A 23,482-nucleotide genomic window follows, 5' to 3' on the forward strand; every position below is an offset into this window, starting at 1 on the left:
GCGGCTGTGGTCTAGAGCAGCTAGGCTGCAGTCCTGCAACTGTGCCGTGGACTGTCTGGCTTGTGTTCCATTTACTGCAGGACCTGAAACGGCTACTATTCTCTATCAACCCACTGGGATCACAAACCAGGCTTCAACGTGAATTCTTTCTTGCACGGAGCCAAGGACCGAGGTTTCTCTCCCCTAAGAGATCTAACATTATGAATCGGGGACCCTGTGAAAGGGCGGCTGCTTTACAGAAACAACACCTCATCACTCGCCTCAGAGCAGATGGAGGGTTTGAACACCAGCTGACCCAGTGCCATCAGGTTTCTGGCCCAGGCAGGTGCCCCAGACCAGTGATCATAGAGATAGCGGCACAGCCAGCGAGTTGAGTGACTGAGACAGGGACCCAAGACCAAGAGGTGGAGACCCAGGTTGTCGCTTGTCCCCCTCCCCCTGGCCATTACCCCAGGCTCCCTCCGCAAAGAACGAGGCAGACTGGAGACAGGCCCAGGTACAACAGCAGGTTCTTTTCCGGTTCCTCAAAGTGCCACACGCATGGGCGGGGGCAGGGACAGAAGAGAATGTAAACATTCTCCCCCTTAGGGGGGAGACCCCTGTGATGGGGACTTGTAGGGCTGGAAGGAGTTGAGGTGAAAGGCGGGCCCTGGTGAGACAAAGCAGAGGAAGCCTGAGAACACAGAGGAGGGAGGCGGTGAAGAGCGAGTGCCCGAGGGCAGTGGGCTGAGAAGTGGGGGACAGTACCCGTTGCAGTGCGTGTCCCCTTAAATACACGGAGGCGCGGGCCTTGTGGCAGGAGACCTAAAGCACAGAAGATGCGTCCTCTGTACAGAACTGCCACAGCAATGTCCAGAAGGAGAGCGCAGAGCAGCTCGGCCTCAGCCAGGGAGCGAGGCAGAGCAGGGGGAGCAGTGGGGGGTCACGACAGGCAGGCCTAAGGAGGGAATAGGAACCCAGCACCCCCCCACCCCCCACAGAGAAGGGAAGCCACTGGAGTGTGAGAATCTGAAAATTGCTGACTCTTCTTCACCAAGTCAGCCAGGGCAGCACCGGAGAGGGGACCCCAGAGGGAGCTGGCAGGCAGGGGTGTCCAAGACCCCCGGCTGGGTCCATCTGGAGGCGACAGGGTCCAGATCTGCTCCGACTGCCTCAGAGACCTGCAACTGCCCCGGGCACGGTGATGGCCATGGCCCCTCTGGGAGCAGCGGCTGGCGAGGAGATGGGGTATCAAGCCACTTTCCTCTGAAGGGACAGCCCCTCAAGGGGTCTGGGGCAGCAGCCCAGGCCAGGCCTGCTCCTTGGCTGAGGGGAAGGGGGCCATGCAGTCCAGCCCCAGTGCAGAAGTCAGAAGTAGGCATCTTGCCGGGCCTCTGAGGCCGAGGACCTGTCCCCACCATCCTGGGGTGCGGGGGGCCCATCTGCCTTGCGCTGCAGTGAGAGCTTTCGGCCCTGGGCCTTCTTCTCCCGCTTCTGCCGCTCCTTCTCCTGCTCCTTCTCCCGCTTCTGCCGCTCCTTCTCCCGCTTCTGCCGTTCCCTCTCACACTCCCTCTCCTGCTTCTGCCGTTCCCTCTCACACTCCCTCTCCTGCTTCTGCCGCTCCTTCTCCTGTCTCCGTGTCTCCTTGCTGGACCCCAAAGGGGTGCTGTTGCCAGTAGGTGAGGGAAGGGATGGATGGAGTCCCTCTGCGGTGACCACAGGCCCCGGGGCAGGCCCGGCACTGGCCCTTCGGGCAGGAGGGGGTGGGGAGGGGGCCCCGCCCCCCCGGGAGCCTCTGCTCTTCAGGCCTGGGAGGCTGAGGAGGCTGGAGGAGGGGCCCAGGGGTGGCTGCTGCCGCCTGCGCTCCTCGTGGATGGCCCGGGAGCCGTGGAGCCGCCTCGAGGGCCGGTACTGCAGTTCCCCGCGGGTTTCCTGCCACTTCTTGAGCTGAGCTGTGTTTTCCCTTTCGATCAATGCCTCTGTCACCGGAAGGTTGGTCACCTGGAGCAGGGACAGGCAGGGGGTGAAGAAGAGGTGTGGGGAGGAGCTGAAAAGACCGGGCGGGGGTGGAGGACGCTGACGTGCAGGCCCACCTCATGCACGAGGAAGTCCTCCTGCATGCATTGCTGGGGCAGGTTCCGTAGCTGCTCCATGGTCTCGTACATGCCTTGGCAGGCACGCAGCTTCTCCACGGACCCCAGCGTGTGCCGCAGCAACACCAGGGCCACTCGGAAGATGATCTTCACGCCTGGAGAGGCAGAGACGTGGGAGAGCATGGCAGAAGCAGGCTCTGGGTCCCCACCTGCCATCCCGTTCCACTGTCAACCTTACAGCTGAGGAAATGGGGCCCAGGAAGGGAAATGGCTGCCATGGGATTTCAGTTTTTGAGAGGGGGGAGGAAGCCAAGGAGCAGGGGCAGGGCCCCGACCAGGCCTCAGTTCCTCTGGCCTCCAAGTGCCTTCTGTCCCCAGGCCACCAGAAATGTGAGCGGGAGGGCCAGAGCAGTACCTTCACAGAAGAACATGTCCCACACGCGCAGCACTGAGGCCCAGGGCAGGGTGCGGGCGAAGATGCACATGAACCACTCGGTCATGTAGAGCACGGGATCGATGCGCTGCCGCCGCAGGTGCCGGTGCGCCAGCGGGGAGGCCCGGCGCAGCAGCGCAAAGAAGATCTCACCATCCAGCTGGATGGCCTCCTGTGGGGCAGACAAATCAGGAGAAAGGGCCCGGCCTTCCTTGACCCCCTCAGGATAGCCCTGGGAGGCCCCCCAGAGGAGAGAGGGACTGGAGAGGGGGGAGGGCAGCAAGAGCGGAGCCTCCCTGCAGCCCTGGGGGCGCCCAGCTTCCTTCCACTCACCAGCCCTGCGCTGTAATAGCCCGGCAGGTACTTGTCACAGATCTGAACCAGGCACCAGAAGGCTTGCTGGCGAGGGCAAGAACAAGGAAGGAGGGATGGGGCCCGAGCACCAGGGAGCAGCTGGATGCCCCAGCCTCCCCTCCCTGCTCTGGGCCAATATGCTCCCGGGCCACCCTCGCCAGGACCAGGAGATGCTGACCTCTGCGGGCATGTGCATGAGCAGCACTGCGGCCACAGGGGCCTGCGCCTGGCAGTAGCCCTCATCCGGCCGGTAGATAGTGTAGGCCTTCAGGATGCGATACAGGTCCTGTTGCCTGCAGGGATGGGGAAGACGGGGGTGGGGGTGGCGATCACAGGGGCCGGAGCGCTCCGCCTCAAACCAAGTCGGCTGCCCACCCGCCCTAGCCTTTTCTAACAGGGCACTCCAGCTGAACCTCACCATGCCACCACCTCGTACCATCGGCCTTCCTTGTTCGGGCCTAGCAAGCTATCCAGGTGGAAACCGACCCCAAACTACACAACCCTTCGCTGCAGACCTTGCCTCTTGCCCTCCTTCATAGGCCACTGCCCCATAACCCTTCAGGAAGCTGTCGGCAGCTGAAGGCTCAGTGCCCGAGGGCAGTTGGACTGCCTGGCATCCCAGAGCAGGAGCCTCCCAGGGGAGGGCTGGTTTCAGCAGTGCGCCCTGCTTCTTGGGGACGGCTTGAAAGCCAGCTCTTCCTTAGACCTGCCCCCTCTCTCCGTTTATGACAGCCATGTCCTGCCCTGTGCCTGCTCCTGGGCCTGGAGGGACTCTCACCAATCAGCCCCCACGTCAAAAAGAGAGCCTTAGCTCCTCCGGCACTTCCTGGGTCCTAGCAAGCTGACCTGCTGAATGCCACGCCCCACTGGCCCACACTGACCCAGCGCCATCCCCGCCCCTCCTAGAATAGTACATGCTAAATAGTGTAGATGCTGGATATGGCCCAGAATGCCGAGTCCCCCAAACCCAGTATTCACTTGTGCTACTTTGCCCAAATCCTACCCCTACAACACTTCTGTAGCTTTTTCCTCTACTTTGCACTGAAACAAGAAACTCACTGCCACTGAGTTGACTCTAATTCATGGGGACCCTGAAGGACAGAGATGCACCTTTGGATGCCCAAGACTTTAAATCGTTACAGGAGCAGAGAGCTTATCTTTGTTGGATGGGGGGTTTGAACTCCCGACCCGGGGGCTAGCAGCTCAATGCATAAGCCACCTCACCACCGGAGCTCCTTCCCCTTTGCGTGAGCATCCATGGAAGGACAGGTTTGTTGAATGACGGTTATTAACACATACATGCAACGCCCACAAGCTCCCACACCGTTTCCACCCACCAGCATGCTCCTTGTTGCTATGGGTGAACTGACTGTGACCCTGGCTGAGGACAGCCTTGCCCCTGATGCCCTGGGTCCCAGCCCTTCTCATCTACACAAGGTCAACAGGCCGGCAGTACTGCACCTCCTGCCGCAAAAGTCTTCCCCTCCCTGCTAGGTCAGTCACATCAGCGAACCAGCACAGTCGCTGCTTCCAGCTTTACCTCTGGAGCCTGCTTTCCTCTTCCATCCCTATGGAGGACACCGCCTCTGGGGCGTGGACTCTCGGTCTTCCACTCCGCTACACCTAACTGGGCTCCGAGTGGTCACCCAGAGCCTCCCGGGCCAGCTGCTCCCTGAGCCCCTTGTCACGGTGCTCCCGGAAATCTCCCCCCACCCACCCACCCCGTTTGTTTCTCTCCAGCCTTGGCTCAGCCAGTCTCCTTTGCTGGGGCTTTCTCCTCTGCCCTTTCTCTAGAGCAGGGGTCCTCAAACATTTTAAACAGGGGGCCATCACTGTCCCTCAGACCTATTGGAGGGCTGGACCATAGTTAAAAAAAACTGAACAAATTCCTATGCAGACTGCACACATCTTATTTTGAAGTAAAAAACATTGGGGCAAAAACACCCGCCGGTCTGGATAAATATCCTGGGCGGGTCGCATGTGGCCCGAGGGCAGTAGTTTGGGGCGAGGGGGCGTGGCTGTAGGCTCAGACCCCAGGCAGCTAGCCCCTTTCTCACCTACACCTGCTCCCTCGGTCTCCTAGAGGCTCATGGTTGACTTCTAATTTCCAATGTAGCTCCAATCTGTGGTCAGGAGAACACTAAACCTCCCCCGCTGAAATCCACGTGGGAATCCGGTTGACCCGACATCTCCATCCAGGTGCCCAACCAGCATTTCAAGTCGCGTTCCCACCTGGAACTCCTTCCCACCTGCTTTCCCCAAGCGATCAGCAAGTGACTCCACTCTTCTTTCTCAGGTCTTAGAGCTGTCACCATCGGGGACACACACACACACACACACACACACACACACACAGTCTAATCCATTTGGTTCTACCTCCAAGATATCCAGACTCCAACCACTTTTCTCCATCCTTCTACTGCTATCTCCCTCCGGGGGCTGTGGAAACAGACTCGGACCTGAGCTCTCTTCTTCCTCCAGTCTATGCTCTGCAGGGCAGCGAGAACAATCCTTTAAAATAAAAGCCCTGCAAGAGGTGGCTTATCTTACTCAATGTCAGAGTCAAGTATTTTCAGCAGCTTAGGCGGCTCTATGACATCATTTCCTACTACCCTACCATCACACACTCCCCTCCTTCAACCACACTGACCCACTGACCTCGTCCCGGGAGCATGCATGCAGCAGGCACGTTGCCCCCCGGTTTCCGTCTGCCGGGCACACTCTTCCCCGGCTTTCCGCACGGCCCACTCCTGCACCTGCCTCGGGTCCATCTTCTAAGGAAGGCCGGCCTGGGTCTCCCAATCTAAAGCTGGAACTTCACCCCCACTCACATTCCCTACCCTTCCTTTCGTGTGGGAAACTTCTCTTTCATACTCAGCCCCATCTCCTACAACTTACTTCCCTTCTGTACCTTATGGGACGTGGTATCTATCCCCAATGGAGTTGAGTCAGCTCCCAGAGGGCAAGAGCGTTTGTCTGACTAGAACAATGTCTGTGACTAGAACAATGCCTAGCCCAAGGCAGGTACTCACACCGCAGCTGCAAGACAAACTTGCTGATTAAAAAGCATCGCGATGGAAATTGTCTCAGAGCGTCTTGTAGGCGACTAGGAGTGGCATAGATACCACATCTTTTTATAGACAGAGACCACATCTCGATGACACCTGGCCTAGAGAACCAAAGTAAAAGGCCGTGATGGAGCAATTAAAGGTGATCTAGCTCCAAGCTGCTTTTTCAGCCTCTGTCAAGGCCCACCCCACTAGAACTGACCTAACACCCAGGGCAGGAAGAACCTGGCCCCTCCTCTAGCTCCCATCCAGCCTTCCCGACCCAGGTCACATGCAAGCTCTTCCACAAGCCTTTGCCACACACACACACACAGTGTACACACACGGGTGAGAGGCTCCTGCCTGGGCATGGTCCTCATAGCTCCCAGGCCACCTCCTTCTGTATGGGCTTGACATGCAACCCATGAAGGGTCACCATTCGAGAAGCCCTGGAGGGCAGGAACCCAGTTCTATGTCCACCTGGCTGGTGTCCAACCATGTTTGCTGACTGGTCCTCCTGGTAAGGCCACCTTACCCATGTCCCCCTCGAGCAGCAAACATCTCATGGAAAGGGAACTGGCGGTGCAGGTCCTTTTCAATTACATCCAGCCACTTGGGGTCCCCAGGAGCCCGCTCCAGCTCCTACAGTGAACAGCAGGGATGAGCTCAGGATCTGCGGGCACTGACACCCCTCACACAGATGGGAGGCCACATGCTACACACCCCAGAGCACCACGTACCTCAAATTTGCCTGGGTTCTGCTCCAGGAGTTCCTTGCTATTGGATAGGTACTGCCAGGCCTTGGCTCTGAGGGAGGAGGGGACCCCCTTCCGGCAGCGCAGCTTCACCTAAGGCAGAGGAGCAGGTTTAAGGGCTGGCACAGCCCCCAAGCTTTCCTGGGGCAGTCTCCCCGCATCTGGTCTGGCAGTACAATTTAAAACTCACTCCCCCCGCCCCCGTCCAGCTAGTGCCTGCTCCCACAGGGTCCAGAGGGTGGTCAAATAATACGTGAGTTTCCCCAGAGCACGTGGGCCCTTAGCACCCCACCCCCTCTTGGCCTTTTCAAACCTTCTGGAAACGCCGTGACAGCCACTTATCCCAATTACTGAACATCTCCAGCCACTTGAGCTCCCGCTGCCTCGCCACATCCACGGAAATGGAGCTCTCTCTGCAGGGCGGGGGCAGGGACAGGGACAGGGACAGGGGAGGGCATGGCAAAGGTCATTATTAGTACAGAACTTGGGCTCCGGGCAGAACTGAGGCAAGCCACCCCATAGGCAGATATGTGGAAGTGGACATGAAAGTATCAGATGGCTGGCCACTGGGCCATGGCCAGACCTTAGAGTTCGCCGAGCTGAAAGGGATTTCTTGCTGGCTGGATAACTAGATGGAGCCTTGCATCCGAATCCTACTTCTGACACATCCTTATTTGGGGAGACGAGGCGATGTTGTAAAGCCGAGCTTTGCATCAGTCTTGGATCCAAGACCTACCTAACCTGACCACTTTTCGTGTGACCTTGGGCAAGTCGTTTGAGGTCTCCGAGTCTGTTTCCTCACCCATAAGACGGGGGAAACCAGCAATGCTTACCTGAAGGGGTCTGTTGTGGGGTACAGGAGGAAACACCCGGCAGGGGCTCTAGCGGCCACTACCCACCACGTAAAATGCAGAACAGATGCGCTTCTCGGTGCAAGTGTCGGTTTCCTCCGCTCAGACTTGAGGTCCCTTGAGCTATCTGCAACTCCCTCCTCCCTGAAACCACCCGATTCCCAGACAAAATGCAGCTCTCCTCGCCCTGTGTAGCCACCACCCTGGCACTGCTCCGCGCCCCAGGGGCCCCATCGGCTGGTGAGTGGAAAGGAAGAACATGCTGGGGTCTTGGAAATCAGGCAGACTGGGTTAAAACCCAGTTCTACGGCCGAGGGACAACCCGAGTCGCTTCCTCATCAGAGACCCCAGCACCCGCAGCCCCTTGGTACAAGCGAACTATTGAGAAGTCTATCTGGAAAGGTGCTCAATGGAAGGGACCCATGAGTCTCTCAACAGACAGACTGACTCTCATTCATCTCCAGCTCAAACCAGATGCACACTTGCCTAACGGAAGAACAAGAGACTCTGGCTGTCCTCAAGCAGAACACAGCGAGCGACATTGCTGCAACATGGCATAGGAAATGCAATGACAGAGCGGCACGGAAGACTCAAACTCACTGGCGACCTAGAGGGCAGGGGAGAACGGCTCCCTGTGGGTTCCCAACGCCGTAAATCTTTATGGGAGTAGAAAGTCTCATCTTTCCCCTGAGCAGTGGCTGGTGGTTTCAAACTACTGACCTTCTGATTAACAGCCTAACACACAACCCTACTCTGCCACCAGAAGAGGCCGTGCAGTAGAGTAGGAGTGGTGGACACTAGAGATGGCTTCCTGTAGGATAGGGATGCCTCAGGTCAGCTCTGGAGGATGAGAAGTTAGCAGGCAGAGAGGGAAAAGGGCATCCCGGTCAGCCAGGACGGCCTGAGCATGAAAGAAACACTACAACCAGTTCAGCAAGCCCACTGACAAAGTGCATCGTGCAGAGCGCTGGCAGAGAGGACCAGAGAGGCCAATGGAGCAAGCTAGGAAGGCGCTCTGTGCACCGGCTGAAGGGCCTGCACAGTCTCCTGTGGGCAGTCTGAATGCTTTTAAAAAGGTAGTGTGTGTCCCAGTCGGCTTGGATGGCGAGGTAGGCTTTCCAGCCATGGAGGGTGGATGTTTGGAGGGACAACCAAGATCGAGCACCTAGTAGGGTGTCTGCCCCCCCCCAGAGAGGGGCTTGCTAAAACGGAATCAAGTCTGAGGGAGTAAGCCCTTAGGGGAACCAGATCCCAACAAGTTGAAGGGGGCAATTCATTCACCTCCTCTCATCTGTTTGTTCATCAATAGGCTCAGCCCTCCTATGTAGGCAGGCAGCAAGGTCAAACAAACTTCAGGGGCTTTCCCCATTCTGGACTGTGAATGTTGCCATTCAAAGGTGTTCGCCATTATTGTTGGGTGCTAACGCAACCTAGAACCCCCTTCCACAAGATCTCCTCCAGCACCGGCTCTCCGAAGCCTTGACCAAAGCCCACTTCCACTGATGCCCCAGAATGGGCAAAAAGGTCCAATCCCGGGTATGTGTGTATATACACACACACACACACACCACACCACCCCTGCTGATGTCCAGCCTAAACCTATTACAGAGAAATCAACCACTGGAGCACTGGCCTCTCCCTATAAACCACGAGCTCCCTGGGGAAACTATTCTACCCCTCAGGCCTACCTGCTGGGTGTCCAATGAATGGCCCGGCCTGCAGGCTAAAGGTGCCCGGGACCAATGGGCTGTATCCAGAGGGGGAAGAAAGCAGTCCCAAGCCATCCCACCCCCACCTCAGGAGTGACTCAGGCCCCTGGAGGGAACGAGGAAAGAGTAGGGCCTTCTGGGGAGATGAGGAAATGGGGAAGAGGCCTCCCCCACCCGCTTTCTTTCCTTCAGTGGAGACACAGCCAGCTGGCCCTTCACTCCCCAGCCCCCTCCTTCCAGCCGACCTCCTAGCCCGCCAAATGTGTCTCCCTGAGGGGCCGAAAGCCTCTAGCAGAAGTCCTGCCCCGCTGCCCCTCGGGATGACCTGGCCTGTACCTGGGTGCTACCATCAAGGGGCTGTCTGACCTCAGGGATCACCTAGCCCATCCCTCACTTCTGAGAGGAGGAAACTGAAGCACAGAAAGGGGGAAGCCACCGGCTCAGGTGAACACACCACTCCCAATTCTCACTAACCTGCCAGGACCACCAGAAGCTCCGGATGCTCTGGGCATGACAGGAGCCACCAAGCCTCCAACCCCCACAAAACACCCCTAGGGCCCTTAGAAGAAGCTGCTTTGGGGCGTCCCCTTCCCCCACGCCCCCTTGCCGTCCCATTTCAGTGCCCACTGGGTACTCACAGGGTGCCCGAGTACTGGCTGCCCCCCAGGAAGCCGTACTTGTCCGTCTTGCGCAGGGCCAGCCCATTGATCTCCGAGTCTGAGCCCAAAGAGCTCACGTCATCCGCCAAGGACTCCAAGGTCCCCGACATGAGGCTCACCGAGTCCAGGTAGCTCAGTGTGTCAGGCGCCTGTCCCCGGGGCCCAGGGATGCCAGGGCCCAGGCTGGACGTGGAGCCCAGGTCCTGAGTGCTCTCGGCAGGCTCTGGGGCTGGGGTCACCGTCACTACGGCCATCTGAGCCTGACAGGTCCCTGGAGGGCCAGCGCCAGACGCAGAGGGGTCCTCAGAAGTGGGTGCAGTGGGTGCTGCTGCTGCGGCTCCCGGTCCACTTGCCATCTGTCCCGCTGTCACTGCGGCAGACCGGACCACTGGCTTTGGGGCCAGCGGGGGCTTGGCAGTCAGGGCCCCCGGAGGCGTTCTGGAGGGGGTCCGAGTGGGCGTCCCTGGTGCAGGGGCCGGAGACGTTCGCGTTTCCTCCGTCTTCGGGGCGTCTGCGCCCGGGACCGGTGCTATGGCCGTCCCAGCTTCGGTTGCCGCCGCGGGCCCCCGGGGCTCGGCGCCCGGGGGGACCTGTGCCGCCGGGGCTGCAGGCGAGGCCTCCAGGGTCAGCTCGACCACTGTGCTGCTGGTAACCCCCGAGGTGGTGACCGGGGCTGGGTCCGTCGTCTGGATGGGCGCCTGGACCCGAGTGGGCCGCGCCTCCCCAGGGGCCACGAGGGTGACCGGAGCCGAGGTGGCCATGGTCACTTGGGGCCCTTGGGTCACCAACACCATCGTCCCGGCCCGGGAGCTCCGGGGCGGTGGCGAAGGGGCCGCGGGGGAGCCATGACAGCGCGCCGGGGCCACCACGGACGCCCGGCCCGTCTCCATGGCCGCGGGCCGCCCTTCACATCCCCTCGCCGGGGCGGCCGCAAAAGGCGCCGCCCCTCAGGCCGCCCCGCGCCACCCGCCGAGGAAGGGGCGAGGGCGAAGGGCGCGGCCCGGCACGCGCCGGGGGCAGGGGCGGCTCGAGCCTCCGTGGGGCGCACGGAAGTGGGGCGGGGGGGTCCAGGGGCGCCTCACGCCGGGGTCTCGCTCGTGTCCCCCGCCACACTCGCGCTCTCTCACCGCCGCCGCCGCCGCCGCCCCCTCCCTCCTGCTCCCGGAGAGCGCCGACCCGGCGCCTGCGCACACGCCCCGGTGCCGGGCTCGGCGGCCAGCGTTCAGACGTTTCACGCCTGCGCGCCGCCGGCCCCTCGCGCTCCTTTTTTTCCTCCCGCCTCGTCAAAGGGCCTGGACCAATCGCAGGAGAAAGGGAACTGGGTTTCTGCCAATCGTTGGAGGGGTGGGTGGGGCTAGCGGTGGGAAGAGGGTGGGTTATCAGGAAAGAGGAAACGGAGGGGGCGGAGAGCGGCAGAACCAATCGAAGGACGAGATGAGTCGGGGGAAGGCGGAACGCAGCACGTCTTGGCCAATAAAGACGAATGAAGGCTGGATGACTGCGGAAGGGCGGGGAGGAAGGCGCGTCCCGGGGGCGGAGCCCAGGGGGCCTCCCAGGGGCGGTGACAGACAGCATCTGCAGTCAATAGGAAGAACTGAGGAATTCTTGAGGGCTCCCAAAATGGTCGGGAAGGGATGACAGTTGGGAGGCGGGTCAAGATTGCGATTGATTTGTCTCGTCAACCAATGATGTCCTTCGCGCTCTTCAGCAACAGAGGAGGGAACTGTCTCAGCCAATGGCAGTAGCGACAGGGCAAGGATGCTGCCAGCAGGAGGTGCCAAGACAGAGATAGTCAGTGACACCCGGCGACAAGCGCGGGAGACGGGTGACAGTTGGGGACAGCGCGCAGGGAGTGCGAGAGCCACGGGGATTAGTCCTTAACCAATAAAACGCTGCTCCTCCTGCGTCTTCTCTGGGACCACTTTTCTAAACCCCGCCACAGTGCTCTGAGCCAGCTCCGGGACGCTCTACCTTCACACTGCCTCGACTGCTCCAATTCTGGCCCACCCCAACCCAAGTCTGGAAGATTTCTGACTCGAGCCCCAAATCCTTATGAGATCCATTTCTCGGGACCCCTCCATTTCTTGCAGGAATCCCAAGTCCCTCTCTTCAGTCCTCATCTGTGAATCTATCCCCGCTCCTCATGGGGATTCCAGACCCCAAATTCATGAATCCCCAACACCTTAAACTCCCTAGATCTGTTCCTAACATGCCCACCCCTCGTGTCCAGAACTCCAGCCCCATCAACTCCTCTCACAGTACCACAGCTCTCTGGAGTCTCTCATTGTCTGCAAAGAACCTGGACACCAATCTCAGGCTGCCCTAGACCACAAACTAATCCCCAAAATCTCCCAGCTGTTAAACAATCCCCACTCTCTCTGGCTCCCAGTTCTCTAGGCCCTGAGTTAGCTAAACTCAAACCCACTGCTACCAAATCAAATCCAACTCATAGAGACCTTACATAGGATAGGGTCTTTACGGGAGCCAACTGCTCCATCTTTCACCCAAGGAGCAGCTGGTGGGTTTGAACCAGCAACCTTGCAATTAGCAACCCAACGCCTAGCCCACAACGCTGCCACAGCTGAGGATTCAAAGATGCCAATTACCACACACAATCCGCCATTCTGAAATTGCAGGCTACCTCTAAGACCTAACTCCCAAATTCATGATTCTTTCGCGAGTTCTGAATTCTCTGAGCGCTTCCTGCTCAGATCCAATCCTGTGAATTCCTACTCAGTTTTGGATACCCCACATCCTCCTCCCTTCAACCTCCACAGTTTCCATGTGGCCCAGGATTCCTCAACTTCTCCCACATCCCCCACTTCAGGGTCTCTGTCCCCTCCCAGAGTCCAGTGATAAATGGGCTCCTCCCTGGGCCTGACCCCCCCATGGTAACCATATAAGGCAAGGCACTTGCAGACTTGGGGAAGGGGGAGGGGGGCAGTGCAGAAGGCCAAGGGCAGCTGCTAAGTTTAGGTGGCTCCTTCCTTCTTCTTAGAGACAACAGGTGGCCAGGCCCCAGTGCCCAGAAAAGAAAATGTCTTAGATGCATTGGCACGAGGCTGCAGGAGGGGGTTGGGTAGACAGGGCACCTCCCTGAGGACATCAGGTCCTAGAGGGGAAAGGATATGAACGTCTTTGCCAACTTGAAGCCTCCCAGGCTCCTTCAGGCACAATCTCCCCAGACCTCCACTGTCTGAGGGAGATCTGTCCAGAATGGAGAGAGAAACTAGTGGTCATGCCAGCTACGTGCACCTACCCCCACCCCCCAGGGAGGAAATCAACTAGCTTCCCTCTTGGGATGTTTGCCTCCCACAACAGTACCCCCGAGAAATGATTCTAGACTCACATGTGTTCATAGCTTCCTCCCGCTGCAAACCTTTCCAAGGCTCTCCCAAGGCCCAGCCCTCAGCCTGGCATCCAAAGCCCTCCAGTGTCTGCTGTACAGCCCGATGTACTCGGCTCTCTGGCAACCTGCACACCTAGGATCCCACATTTCTCTGAGCTTTGCTTTCTAGTCCCATACAGAGTTGACATGTTGGGAATTCATGGGGCGCAATTCCGCCCTGGCCTAGAGGGTTGCTGTGAATTGGCGTGGACTTGATGGCAGTGAGCTTGGGGTTTCTATTTTATGGTGCCCTCAACCTCATATGCTGCGCACACCCCTCCCCCTGACTCACTTCCATTCGTCTCAGTAAAGCCATTCCCGGGCCCTAAACATGGTTGCTGTGTTCGCTCCTTCGTTTCTGACCAGGAGTAGGGTGTGGCGTTATGTTTACTTCTGTCTCCATGGCCACACAGTGAGTTTCACCACGGCCATTATTCATTATCGTTCACTGAACTGTTTCCACTGGACGAAAGATGGGCCTATCTGTCCCAAAATGGGAACCCTAGGACTCAGTTCTCCTCTGTCCTGGCACGCCCACGTGAGGCAGGAGCCACTCTGGCAGTGGGTTTGGCTCTTTTAAAAGCTGTTTCCAAAAAGTGTTCGCATCCACTAAGAACAGTTCTGTGGGATGGGACTGACAGCCCTATTTTGTTGAGGCTCATTTCCCAAGATCACCGAGTCACCTGGGCTGTGCTTAACTCTTACCCCTGTGAATCCAGTCTGCAGTCTTCCCACCCGAGTCTGGTCTCCAGCAAGCAGATATAGATTTCCTAGTTGCCCCCCAGCTTCTACAAGTCTGTCTTTCCCACTCCCAAGCTCTGTCACCAGCACCCACACATACATGCAGTCAACTGTGACCTCCACCATGGCTTGGGAGGGCAGGGGAGGGGAGCGGTGTTTGCTGAAGTCCACCCACAAAGCCCAATCCTAGCACCTGACACACTCTAGGTACTCAATAAATGTGTATTGGATTTAAATCCGGGCCCTGCCCACTCAGCGGTGCAGAGGGAGCCTGGTTCATTTCTTTTTTTGGAACTGTGCCTAGACCCGGGTCCTCTGAAACCCTGTCGAATTCCAACCCCAGGGGAGGAAAGAACATCCCTGCTACCTAGGTCCTAGTGAGACCTGCACCCCAAGACCTCCCTCCTCCCTCCCTCCCACTCTCCCGCCCTCCCTGAGCTCCAGCTGCTGTGGGCCCTCCAAGAAAGGAGAGGCCTTGATCCGGGCTATTTTGGTATTTGGGGTGGGCACCCAAAAGGCTAAGGTTACTGCGGTATGTTAAGGGCTCCCAGGGGCAGGACTATATAACCCCAGAGGGACTGCCCCAGACTGACTCTCTGCTCCTTTCCAGCCTGCTCCTCTACTTTGTCCCCAGGAGACCAGGAACATGGTGAGTGAGACTTACTCATCCTCAGCCCAAGATCCTTCAGAACTCAGAGCCTTTGGGAGAAAATAGCTGATTTAGCTCACTCAGTAAGAAGCCAAGAGACGAATCCTCGCTGTCTTCCGACAACTAATTGAGAGAGCAGGCAGAATGATGGCCTGAAAGCCCTAACCAAGGAAAATCGGGGTTCACAGGGGTCCTGCCCTCAAGGCCCGCCCCAGGCCTTCCTGGACTCCATCTTCTTCCAGCCCTCTGGGATCAGCCAGGCAAAGATTCCCACTCCCATTTTAGAAGTGAAGAGGATAGAGGGTGGGTGATTGGCTCAGGGTCACACAGCCAGTCAGGACTTAAAATGCTGAGACAGGAAGGAAGCTGGCTCTAACCCTGAGGGAGAAGGGAAACATACACTGGATGGGTAGAATGGAAGGGTGGGAGTCTAGGGACCATGATGGGAGTTTGGAGGGGAATGTAACTGAAGCAAACTCTCTTAGCAAAGAGGTCCTGAGGAGAGAGAGGGCCTAGGACCCAAGGAATTGCTTGAAAAGGAACTCAATGCCAACTCATAGTGACCCTGCAGGACAGGGTCGTACTGGCCCCTGGGAGTTCCTGAGACTGTACCTCTTCATGGGAGGAGAAAGCCTCATCTTTCTTCCATGGCTTGAGAAGGAAGAGGTTCCAAAAATCCTGAATCTTATCCATTGGTCCCAGGGAGTCGTAGGGACGGAACCATGGCCCTTTTGTCCACCCCTCATCCCCTAGGCACCCAAGAAGGCCAAGAGAAGGGCAGCAGAGGGCGGAGGCTCCAATGTCTTCTCCATGTTTGACCAGACTCAGATTCAGGAGTTCAAGGAGGTGAGCGAGGGGCTGGGGAAGGCTGTATGCTGGTCAAAGGCATCTCTCCCCTACTGTGCCTTCCCACCCACTCTCACCCTGGAATGTGCACCTGTTTGCCAGGAGGGGAAGGGCTAGGAATTCCTTCCTCTCCTTTTTGCTTAGCATGGAAGATGACAGTTGGCTGGGGGCCAGAACCTGATCAGCCTGGGATGGGCGGGCGAATGCCTGGCCATGGGGGACTTAGCCCTCGTCCCCTGAGCCCCCTCCCACCCCTCACTTTCCACAGGCATTCACTGTAATCGATCAGAACCGAGATGGCATCATCGACAAGGAGGATCTGCGGGACACCTTTGCTGCTATGGGTGAGCCCTGCCCCCCCTGCCCCCCCTCCGCGGAGAATGACTAAGGCATCAGGCAGCAGAGTCTGGGGCCCAACAGCTTTGGACTGCAGGACCAGCTGTTCCTCTCCAGGCCTTAGTCTGCCTAGCTGCTAAGTGGGTGGGGGCTACGGGGGGGGGGGGCTGGGGGGGGGGGCTCTGAACTTAGAGGAAGCATGGCCCAGACTCCAAGACATTGCTCTCGCCCAGCGTTTCTCAACCTTGCTCATGCCAGGACCCTTCCAGTTCCTCAGGTGGTTGTGACCCTCCAACCATAAAATTATTGTCGTTGCTACTTCATCACTGTGACTTTGCTGTGAGGAATCAGGCAATTCCTGTGAAAGGGTCATTGGACAACCCCCCAAGGGGTCGCGACCCCAAGGTTGAGAACCACTGCCCTAGCCTATGCGCTCCCCACAGGCCGCCTCAACGTGAAGAATGAGGAGCTGGACGCTATGATGAAGGAAGCAAGCGGGCCCATCAACTTCACTGTCTTCTTGACCATGTTTGGGGAGAAGCTCAAGGGTGAGTGGAGGGTCTCACCTCCAAACTCCCATTCCAAGACCCTTCCATCTCAGGTGGAGGCGTCCAGGTGGTTAGTGGTTCTGTGTTTCCGCTGCTAACTGCACCGTCAGCAGTTTGAAACCACCATTGGCTCCGCGGGAGAAAGTCGGGGCTTTCCACTCCCATCAAGAGTGACAGTCTCCGAAGCCCACAGGGGCCATTCAACCCTGTCCTCTCGGGTGGCTAGAAGTCGGCAGTGAGTTTGTCTGTTGGGTTTGGTTTTCAGTCTCATGTGCCCTCTGACCTCCCCAGGTGCGGACCCCGAGGACGTCATCACCGGAGCCTTCAAGATCCTGGACCCCGAGGGAAAGGGTACCATCAAGAAACAATTGTAAGTTGCCCCTCCAACTGCCCGCGCCCCCTTGTCCTCGTTAAATCCCTCCTTTGGGTTAGGTCCTGTGCAAGGGTAAGGGGGAAATAAGGCTGGAGGATTAAATAAAATGTTCACAGACAGGAGGGAGCGGGCAAAGCCTGGAGGCGTACCTTTGTGGAATTCATGAGGATAGAGTGATGGGGGTGGGGGACGTCGGGAAGAGAGGTGGGGAACAGTGCACGGAAACCGCCTCAAGCTCAGTTCCTTGTACGTCACCTCTCTCTAGCCTGGAGGAGCTGCTGACCACGCAGTGTGACCGCTTCTCCCCCGAGGAGGTGAGTGAGGTGGCCTCGGGGAGAAGCCATGGGGCGGATAACGGCGTGAGACAGCGGTGCGAGCCGAACCTCCTCTCCGTCTTTCCTAGATCAAGAACATGTGGGCAGCCTTCCCTCCCGACGTGGGGGGCAACGTAGACTACAAGAACATCTGCTACGTCATCACGCACGGCGACGCCAAGGACCAGGAGTAGAGGGACCCTCGGAAGCCTCTGCGGCCCATACCCGCCGGCCGGCCCAACAGCACCACCCCGACCACCAATAAAGTCCAGCTGGCCTTTGTTTCTTATCGGCGGCGCCTTCGAAGTGCGTGCGTGTTGGCGGGTGGGGCGAGCTGAAATACCGGGGAGCACCGAGCGGGTGTCCCCCCGACCGGGCGGGCCAGCTCCTTCCGCACTCAGTCCCGCGGGGACAGAGAAGACACGCGTGTCGCCTGGGCAGCTCGGCTTTTATTAGCGATCCGGGTGAGGAAGGGGGCTCACGCGCGGGTGGAGGCTCCCCGTCCGAGGGTGGTTGAAGGGTGGCGGGCTGCCCACTCGGGGCTGGGGGCGAGCCGGCCGGGGGGCGGGTCCAGGGGCGGGGCCGAGGCTCTGGGGTTGGGCTTCGGGCTGGCTGGGCTTGGGGATTGGCCAGGAGGTGGGCTGGAGGCGGGGCCGGGGAGCGGCTGGGCGGGCCGGAGCCTCAGAGCGTGTCCGACTGCTCGCCGGGCGCCTGGCTCAGCTGCATCTGCGCCTGCATCTTCTCCAGCATCTCTTGCATGCGGCGCAGCTGCGCGGGGCAAGAGGGCAGGCGGTGGGACCCGGCGAGGCCCGAGAGGGGCTTCGGAGGGGCGGGGCTCTCGGTCGCGGGGTGCGGGTGGGAGCGAGGTGCTGGCTCACCTCTTCGTCTTTCTCGCGGATCAGCTTCTCCGTCTCGGCCAAGGGAAGCATTGGCAGGGGGATCTCTGTGGCGCTCTGGCGGGAAAGCTTACTGGGGGCGGGCAGGAGGAGCTGGAATCAATTGGGGTCCCGGAACACTGTCGGGGGTGGGGGTGGGACCTACTAGGGGGCGGGGCAATGCAGTGGAGGGGCGGGACTTATCCTGGAGGCGGGGCTGTGAGTGGAAGGAGCGGGAGGGCGGGGCCTGAACTTGGGGGCGGGGCCTGGTCCAGGTGGCCGCGCCCGGGGCGGGACTTTGGTACACCAAGCTAGTGGCTCGGGCTCCCACCTGCGGCTGGTTCGAGCCCCAGGCCGGCCCAGGCTCTGCAGGCAGCGGGCCCGGTAGCCTTCATAGAGTAGATCGTGCGTCACTTCCTTCAGGTCCTGCAAGTGTGTCTGCACCAGCATCCGACGCAGGTTCAGGAAGTCGCAGTGATGTGGGTTCTCCACTGGGCCAGAGGGTGGGGGTGAACCAGCTAGCAAGCGTCTGGGAGCTTTGGGTCCAACCTCACTGGCAAAGGCAGTCTGTAACCCAGCCTCTCCTCTTTTTGCTCCTGGGTCCCCAGGGCCAGAGCCAGCCCCCACCTTGCATGGTGGACGCAGTTGGCTCAGAAATGGTCTGGCTCAGACCACCGGCCAACCCCTACTCACCCTCAACGGTTCCCCAGGAGTAGTGGCGTCCCCTCACGGGCCGGGTCCCACCGTCCTTCACGACCTCGCAGGAACCCACAACTGCGAAGGGGATGCTTCCCTAGAGAGCAGGGGCCAGGGGTTGGGCCTCCTACCCCACCCCCTCCCCTTCCCACCTGCCTCCAATGCCTCTCTCACCTTCATCTCCGCATCCTGCTTCTTGAAGTCTTCGTCCTCATCTGAGTCGCAGTCCGGGAACTGGTAGATGTTGATCTCTTCTTCTCTCAGCTGGTCCCGGATCTCGGAGGAGAAGGAGAGGCAGTGACAGTGAGACACTGAGTTAGAGACTGGTGGTCAGAGAGATGGTGACAGTTGGACCCAAAGGACAGCCGAAAACACAATCCAAGACCATGAGAAGCAGAGACACCACTGATGAAAACTTGCTCTACCCTGAAGATGGAGACCTGGGGAGAACGGCCCCAGGAGGGCAGACACTGTGGGGGGGGGATGACCTGAGGGCTGGGAGTGAGCCATCAGCATCCTAGGGCCAAGGGGTGTAGAAATCGTTATAAAAAGAAGGAAAAGTCATTATGGCCTCGCCTTCAGACAGGCCTCAACCTGGGGCTGCCCACTCATCCTTGCTCCGGAAAGGCCCCTCCAGAGTCAAAGGAGTCAGAACTTTGGCTCTGCGGTCGGGCCGGAACCCAGCATCACACCTTCTGCTTGAGGGCCTGCGCCTCCTTAGGCATCAAGGCGTCTGCTTTGCCAATCACTGGAATGATGTTGACCTTCTCGTGCACAGCCCGGAGGAAGGCCACGTCCAGGGGCCGGAGCCTGCATCCCGGGGATTGATCAGGACCCACTTCAGGGCATGGAAACCCTCAGCCCTCCCCACGCCCCCCCATTCCCAGGTGTGTCCTCCAGACCCCCGGCCGAAGGGTGAGATGAAGTAGAGGCAGCAGTGGACGCGAGAATCCTGGATGTTCTTCCGGTTCAGCCCACTCTCATCTCTGAGATACTGCTCAAACTGTTCCTCAATGAAGCGGACCACAGGCAGCCAACTAGAGTGTGGGGACAAGGGACGTTGTCAGAGACCAGAGGGCCCAAGGCAACAGGAGCCAAGACTGGGGATTGGTGCCACCCAAAGGCAGCAGGTGTACAGGTGGGACATCTAGAAGCATAGTGACCAGAGACACTTTGGGTCACGTGGACACAAAAACCAGGCACTACCCCTTGCAGGTGTGTGGGGGTGGGAAGTCAGAGCAGACCAGCCCTGTACCCCACCCCCAGGCTCAACAGAGTTGCCCTGTCCTCTTCCTTACCAGTCGGAGCAGTCCACTGAGTCCCCAAAACCAGGTGTGTCCACTAGGGTCAACTTCACTTTAATACCCCCCTCCTCGATCTCTACGCCCCGGCGTTCGATGGTCAGTGTCTGGGTTAAGCGAGCTACGGAGACAGGACAGCAAGAGGCCTGGGAGCTGGTTTGGGGCCAGGATGCTAGTTTGCTTTCTCAGCATTACAGTCTGCTCCCCCACCCCATTTCCCAGGAGAGGAGACAGTTGGGGGGAGGGGAGTAGTGTACTGTCTGAGAAACCCCAAAAGCCATGGGAGACCCAGAGGGCCCAGGAAGGGATAGCGGGCAATACCTTTGCCAAGTGGGGAGGAGTCTTACCACTGACTGCTGGCACCTGCCGATCCTCGTAGAGGTTAGTAAGGAACAAGCTGTTGATGAGAGTGGATTTCCCCAGGCCTGATTCCCCTGTGGACAGCACAGGCCCCGCTGGTCAGGTGAGGGAACAGGTGAAGGGTCACCTCTCTCCCCTAACTCCCCTCTCCAAACCTTCTCACCTGCCACCATCAATGTGAAGTCAAAGCCCTTCTTGACGGACTTGCGGTGCAGCTGGTTGGGGAGGGCGGCAAAACCCACATACTCTTTGTCCTGTGGGGGTGGGTGCAGGAGAGGCAATCAATAGGAGGCTGTTGACGGCAGCCTGCAGAACTCCCAACCGCACTTGAGCTTGGAAGCTTGGAGAAGTCAGCCCTCCTGAGGATTGAGACCCCGGGGCAAGGGTCCAAAAATGCCTGCCTTTCTGGGACTCACCATGGCCCGTTAGCTTTAGCAGCACCTGCTGTGGCTCCCCACTTCCTCTGCTGAGGCAGGAAGTTGAGCGAGGCAAACAAGAGGCGGGCAGGGAGAGAGGTTGAAGGCTAGAACTGGCCCAGCCCCAGAGAGAGGGGAGAAGTCCTCCCCCATTAGATCCCTTTATCCATCAGCTCTAGAATCCTCTCCAGCACCTGAATTTCAAGTCTCCCTATGTCGAAATCTCCCCCCTAGGAAGTAGAGAATAGGCAAAGAGGAAGGAAACGGGATGCTCTTCCTGACAGGTGGCATAAACTAAACTCCCAGGACCTGGAGGGACCAGACACCAGAGGCAAATGGGGTTGGAGGGACCCTCGATTTTCCTTGCCAACTCATCCCACGGATTCTTTTCTTTTGATAGAATGCATTCCACAGCTACAGATACTTCCTAGACATAGCCCAACACCTCACAGAATTTTGCTGGGGAAAAAATTTTGTTTTCTGAATTTGAAGGCTGAAAGTATTATGGACCCACTTGGTCAATTGGCATAATATAGTTAATAAAGTTTCTGTTCTCCATCCTAATTTGGTGAGTCATGGCTGGGGTCTTAAAAGCTTGCAAGCAGCCATCTACAATACAGTGATCAGTCTCTTCCTGTGTTAGTCTGGGGTGACTAGAGAAACAAATTCATAGACACTCATATGTGTATAAGAACGAGCTTTTTTTAAAAAAGAGAGCTTTATATACAAGAGCAATGGAATACTGAGAAAACATCTGCCCTCCCTCCTCAAAAAAAAAGAAAACATCTCAGCCCAGTCCAGTTCAAGTCTGGTATTAGCCCATATGTCTAATACCAATCTATAAAATCCTCTTCAGACTCACGAAACACATACAATGATGCAGAATGTAGGAGGAGCACAGGCCAGTGGGTTGGACATTTTGTGGATCCAGTGGTAGGGTAAGCATCTCAGCACTGGCCGGGGTCTCCACATGGCTTCTCCAGCTCCGAGGCCCTGGCTACCATCAGCCTGTCTCCATGTGGCTTCTCAGTAAGCCTCAGGCCTGGAGGCACTCCGCTCTCCCACTCCACGGGCTGTGCCTGGAAGTCCCCCTTCTGTCTGCTGCTTTGTTCTTGTCTCAGCTGCCTGTACTTTTCTGAGATCACGGCTCCGACTCTTTGATCAAGGAGGTTCAGCCTGAGGCCCTCAAGGTCCAAAGGACACATTCCATTCTGGGTTCTTCTTTATGGATGGCAGTAAGAGATCCCTTTCCAGTTCTCAGATGGACCGCCTTAAACCTGGTGGCATGGCAAAACTAATCAATCCTCTCGTTAGAATTCCACACACCTTATTGGCCTAGCCCCCACCTCCCCCAAGGGTGCCAGGAAACCTTATTTACATTATTATCAAGCTATTGCAGTCTCCTTAGAAGACCACTAACAGCTCACATTTACATAGTTCTTTTATTATTATTTATTTATGAATCATTTTATTGGGGGCTTGTACCAACAACTCTTATCACCATCCATACATCCATCCCTGACCAGTCATTTAGTGGGAATTATAACGATGATGGCAAGAAGAACCTTATGGTGTAATTCACTGCCCTGCATTAGCCTTGTGTGGTCAGTCCCTTCAGGATAGGCCTGCTCTTTGTCAGTGGATGCTGCTGCCACCTCTTTCAGCCATTGCCGGAGCCCGGTACATGGTGGATACCCAGGAAATGTGTCTGGAACAAATGAATAAATTTATCGCTCTATCTCTAGTAACTACTGCTTTTGTCCATTTATTAAAATCAGGCGGCGTTTTCTCTTTGAGATCTCAAGCGTCTAAGGCATCATAGTAGGATTTCAGTTACTGTGTGGGCCACTGTGCATTTCATTCCCTTTACCTGAAGCTCTTTATCCTGCCCCTCTTTGGCAGCTGTCGGACATCCTTCGTTAGAGGGATCAGCTAAAATGCTACCTTTACCTTCTTTTGTTACTCCAACTTAAATAGGAAGAACACACACACACACACACACACACACACACACACTATCCAGAGGAAAAAGGAACCCTGCTAGGCAGAGCTTTCATGATACGCATTGGTCCCACTAGGTGAGCACTGAGCAACTCTCTCTGAGTTAGTGCACCCAGTGGCGTCACCTAGGAAGGTTCTCTCTGGTCACAGTGAATTTTTTCGTGAAAGCAGTTCACTCAAACTTCACCTTTTGTGATGGCCGATTTAAGAGAAGAGTGAATGGCTGTGAAATTGTGTTTCCTGCTTTGGGAAACATGCCACAGAAACTGTTGTGATGTTGAACACAGCTTACAAGGACAGAGCTATGGGACTCAAGTGTACAAGTGGCTTTCTCGTTTTAAAAAAGGTGAAATGTTGATTCAGGACATCCGTCAACTTCCCAAAGGGATGAAAAGGTCGACAAAATTTGCACACTTGTGCTTGTGGACCTAGGACGGGATGGGGAAGGTATCTGGACGATCTTTATTCCCCCTTAATTATTTACTTTTTAAACTTTTCAGTGTAATTAGGTTAGGGCTTGCCAATCAGATCCTCAGTTTTACCTTCCACAATTATATCCTCACTCACCTCACTACTGTTTCCTGTGCCCCCTCCTTCCCTAACCCACTGGGGAAATGCTGTCCTTTTGATCTTGGATGGCTGATGAATTCTAACATGGGAGTGAGTTCAGTTGCATATCTGAAGGGTGACTGGGGGCCATCGGCTTGGGCTTGGATCCCATCAATCTCTCTTTTTAAAGAGAACATTAAACCTTACAC

The 23,482-nt window shown here is 57.4% G+C and overlaps 3 protein-coding genes across 3 annotated transcripts; 1 reads left to right on the forward strand and 2 right to left on the reverse strand.

The window, feature by feature from the left end:
* Positions 1-492: 492 nt before the first annotated feature.
* On the reverse strand, positions 493-11,100 carry TBC1D10B (TBC1 domain family member 10B). The gene is made up of 9 exons (XM_075564756.1): positions 9,860-11,100; positions 6,975-7,074; positions 6,647-6,754; positions 6,442-6,548; positions 3,038-3,152; positions 2,839-2,904; positions 2,488-2,677; positions 2,073-2,227; positions 493-1,980 (listed from the first exon to the last, which is right to left on the reverse strand). The coding sequence occupies exons 1-9, from the start codon at positions 10,768-10,770 to the stop codon at positions 1,348-1,350; spliced, it is 2,385 nt and encodes a 794-aa protein (XP_075420871.1). The 5' UTR covers positions 10,771-11,100; the 3' UTR covers positions 493-1,347.
* Positions 11,101-15,416: 4,316 nt separating this feature from the next.
* Positions 15,417-17,324, forward strand: MYL11 (myosin light chain 11). The gene is made up of 6 exons (XM_075528454.1): positions 15,417-15,504; positions 15,773-15,848; positions 16,284-16,388; positions 16,680-16,758; positions 17,027-17,075; positions 17,165-17,324. Exons 1-6 carry the CDS (start codon positions 15,469-15,471, stop codon positions 17,267-17,269), a joined length of 450 nt encoding a protein of 149 aa, XP_075384569.1. The 5' UTR covers positions 15,417-15,468; the 3' UTR covers positions 17,270-17,324.
* Positions 17,325-17,516: 192 nt separating this feature from the next.
* On the reverse strand, positions 17,517-22,409 carry SEPTIN1 (septin 1). The gene is given in 12 exon segments (XM_075528130.1): positions 17,517-17,843; positions 17,954-18,044; positions 18,282-18,441; positions 18,644-18,743; positions 18,821-18,922; positions 19,339-19,456; positions 19,549-19,683; positions 19,945-20,068; positions 20,295-20,381; positions 20,471-20,561; positions 20,720-20,830; positions 22,395-22,409. Coding segments are annotated over 12 exon segments (1,221 nt in total). The 3' UTR covers positions 17,517-17,756.
* Between the last annotated feature and the right edge of the window lie 1,073 nt (positions 22,410-23,482).

Source organism: Tenrec ecaudatus, chromosome 12 (assembly GCF_050624435.1).
Source record: "Tenrec ecaudatus isolate mTenEca1 chromosome 12, mTenEca1.hap1, whole genome shotgun sequence".
Taxonomy (NCBI): Eukaryota; Metazoa; Chordata; class Mammalia; order Afrosoricida; family Tenrecidae; genus Tenrec; species Tenrec ecaudatus.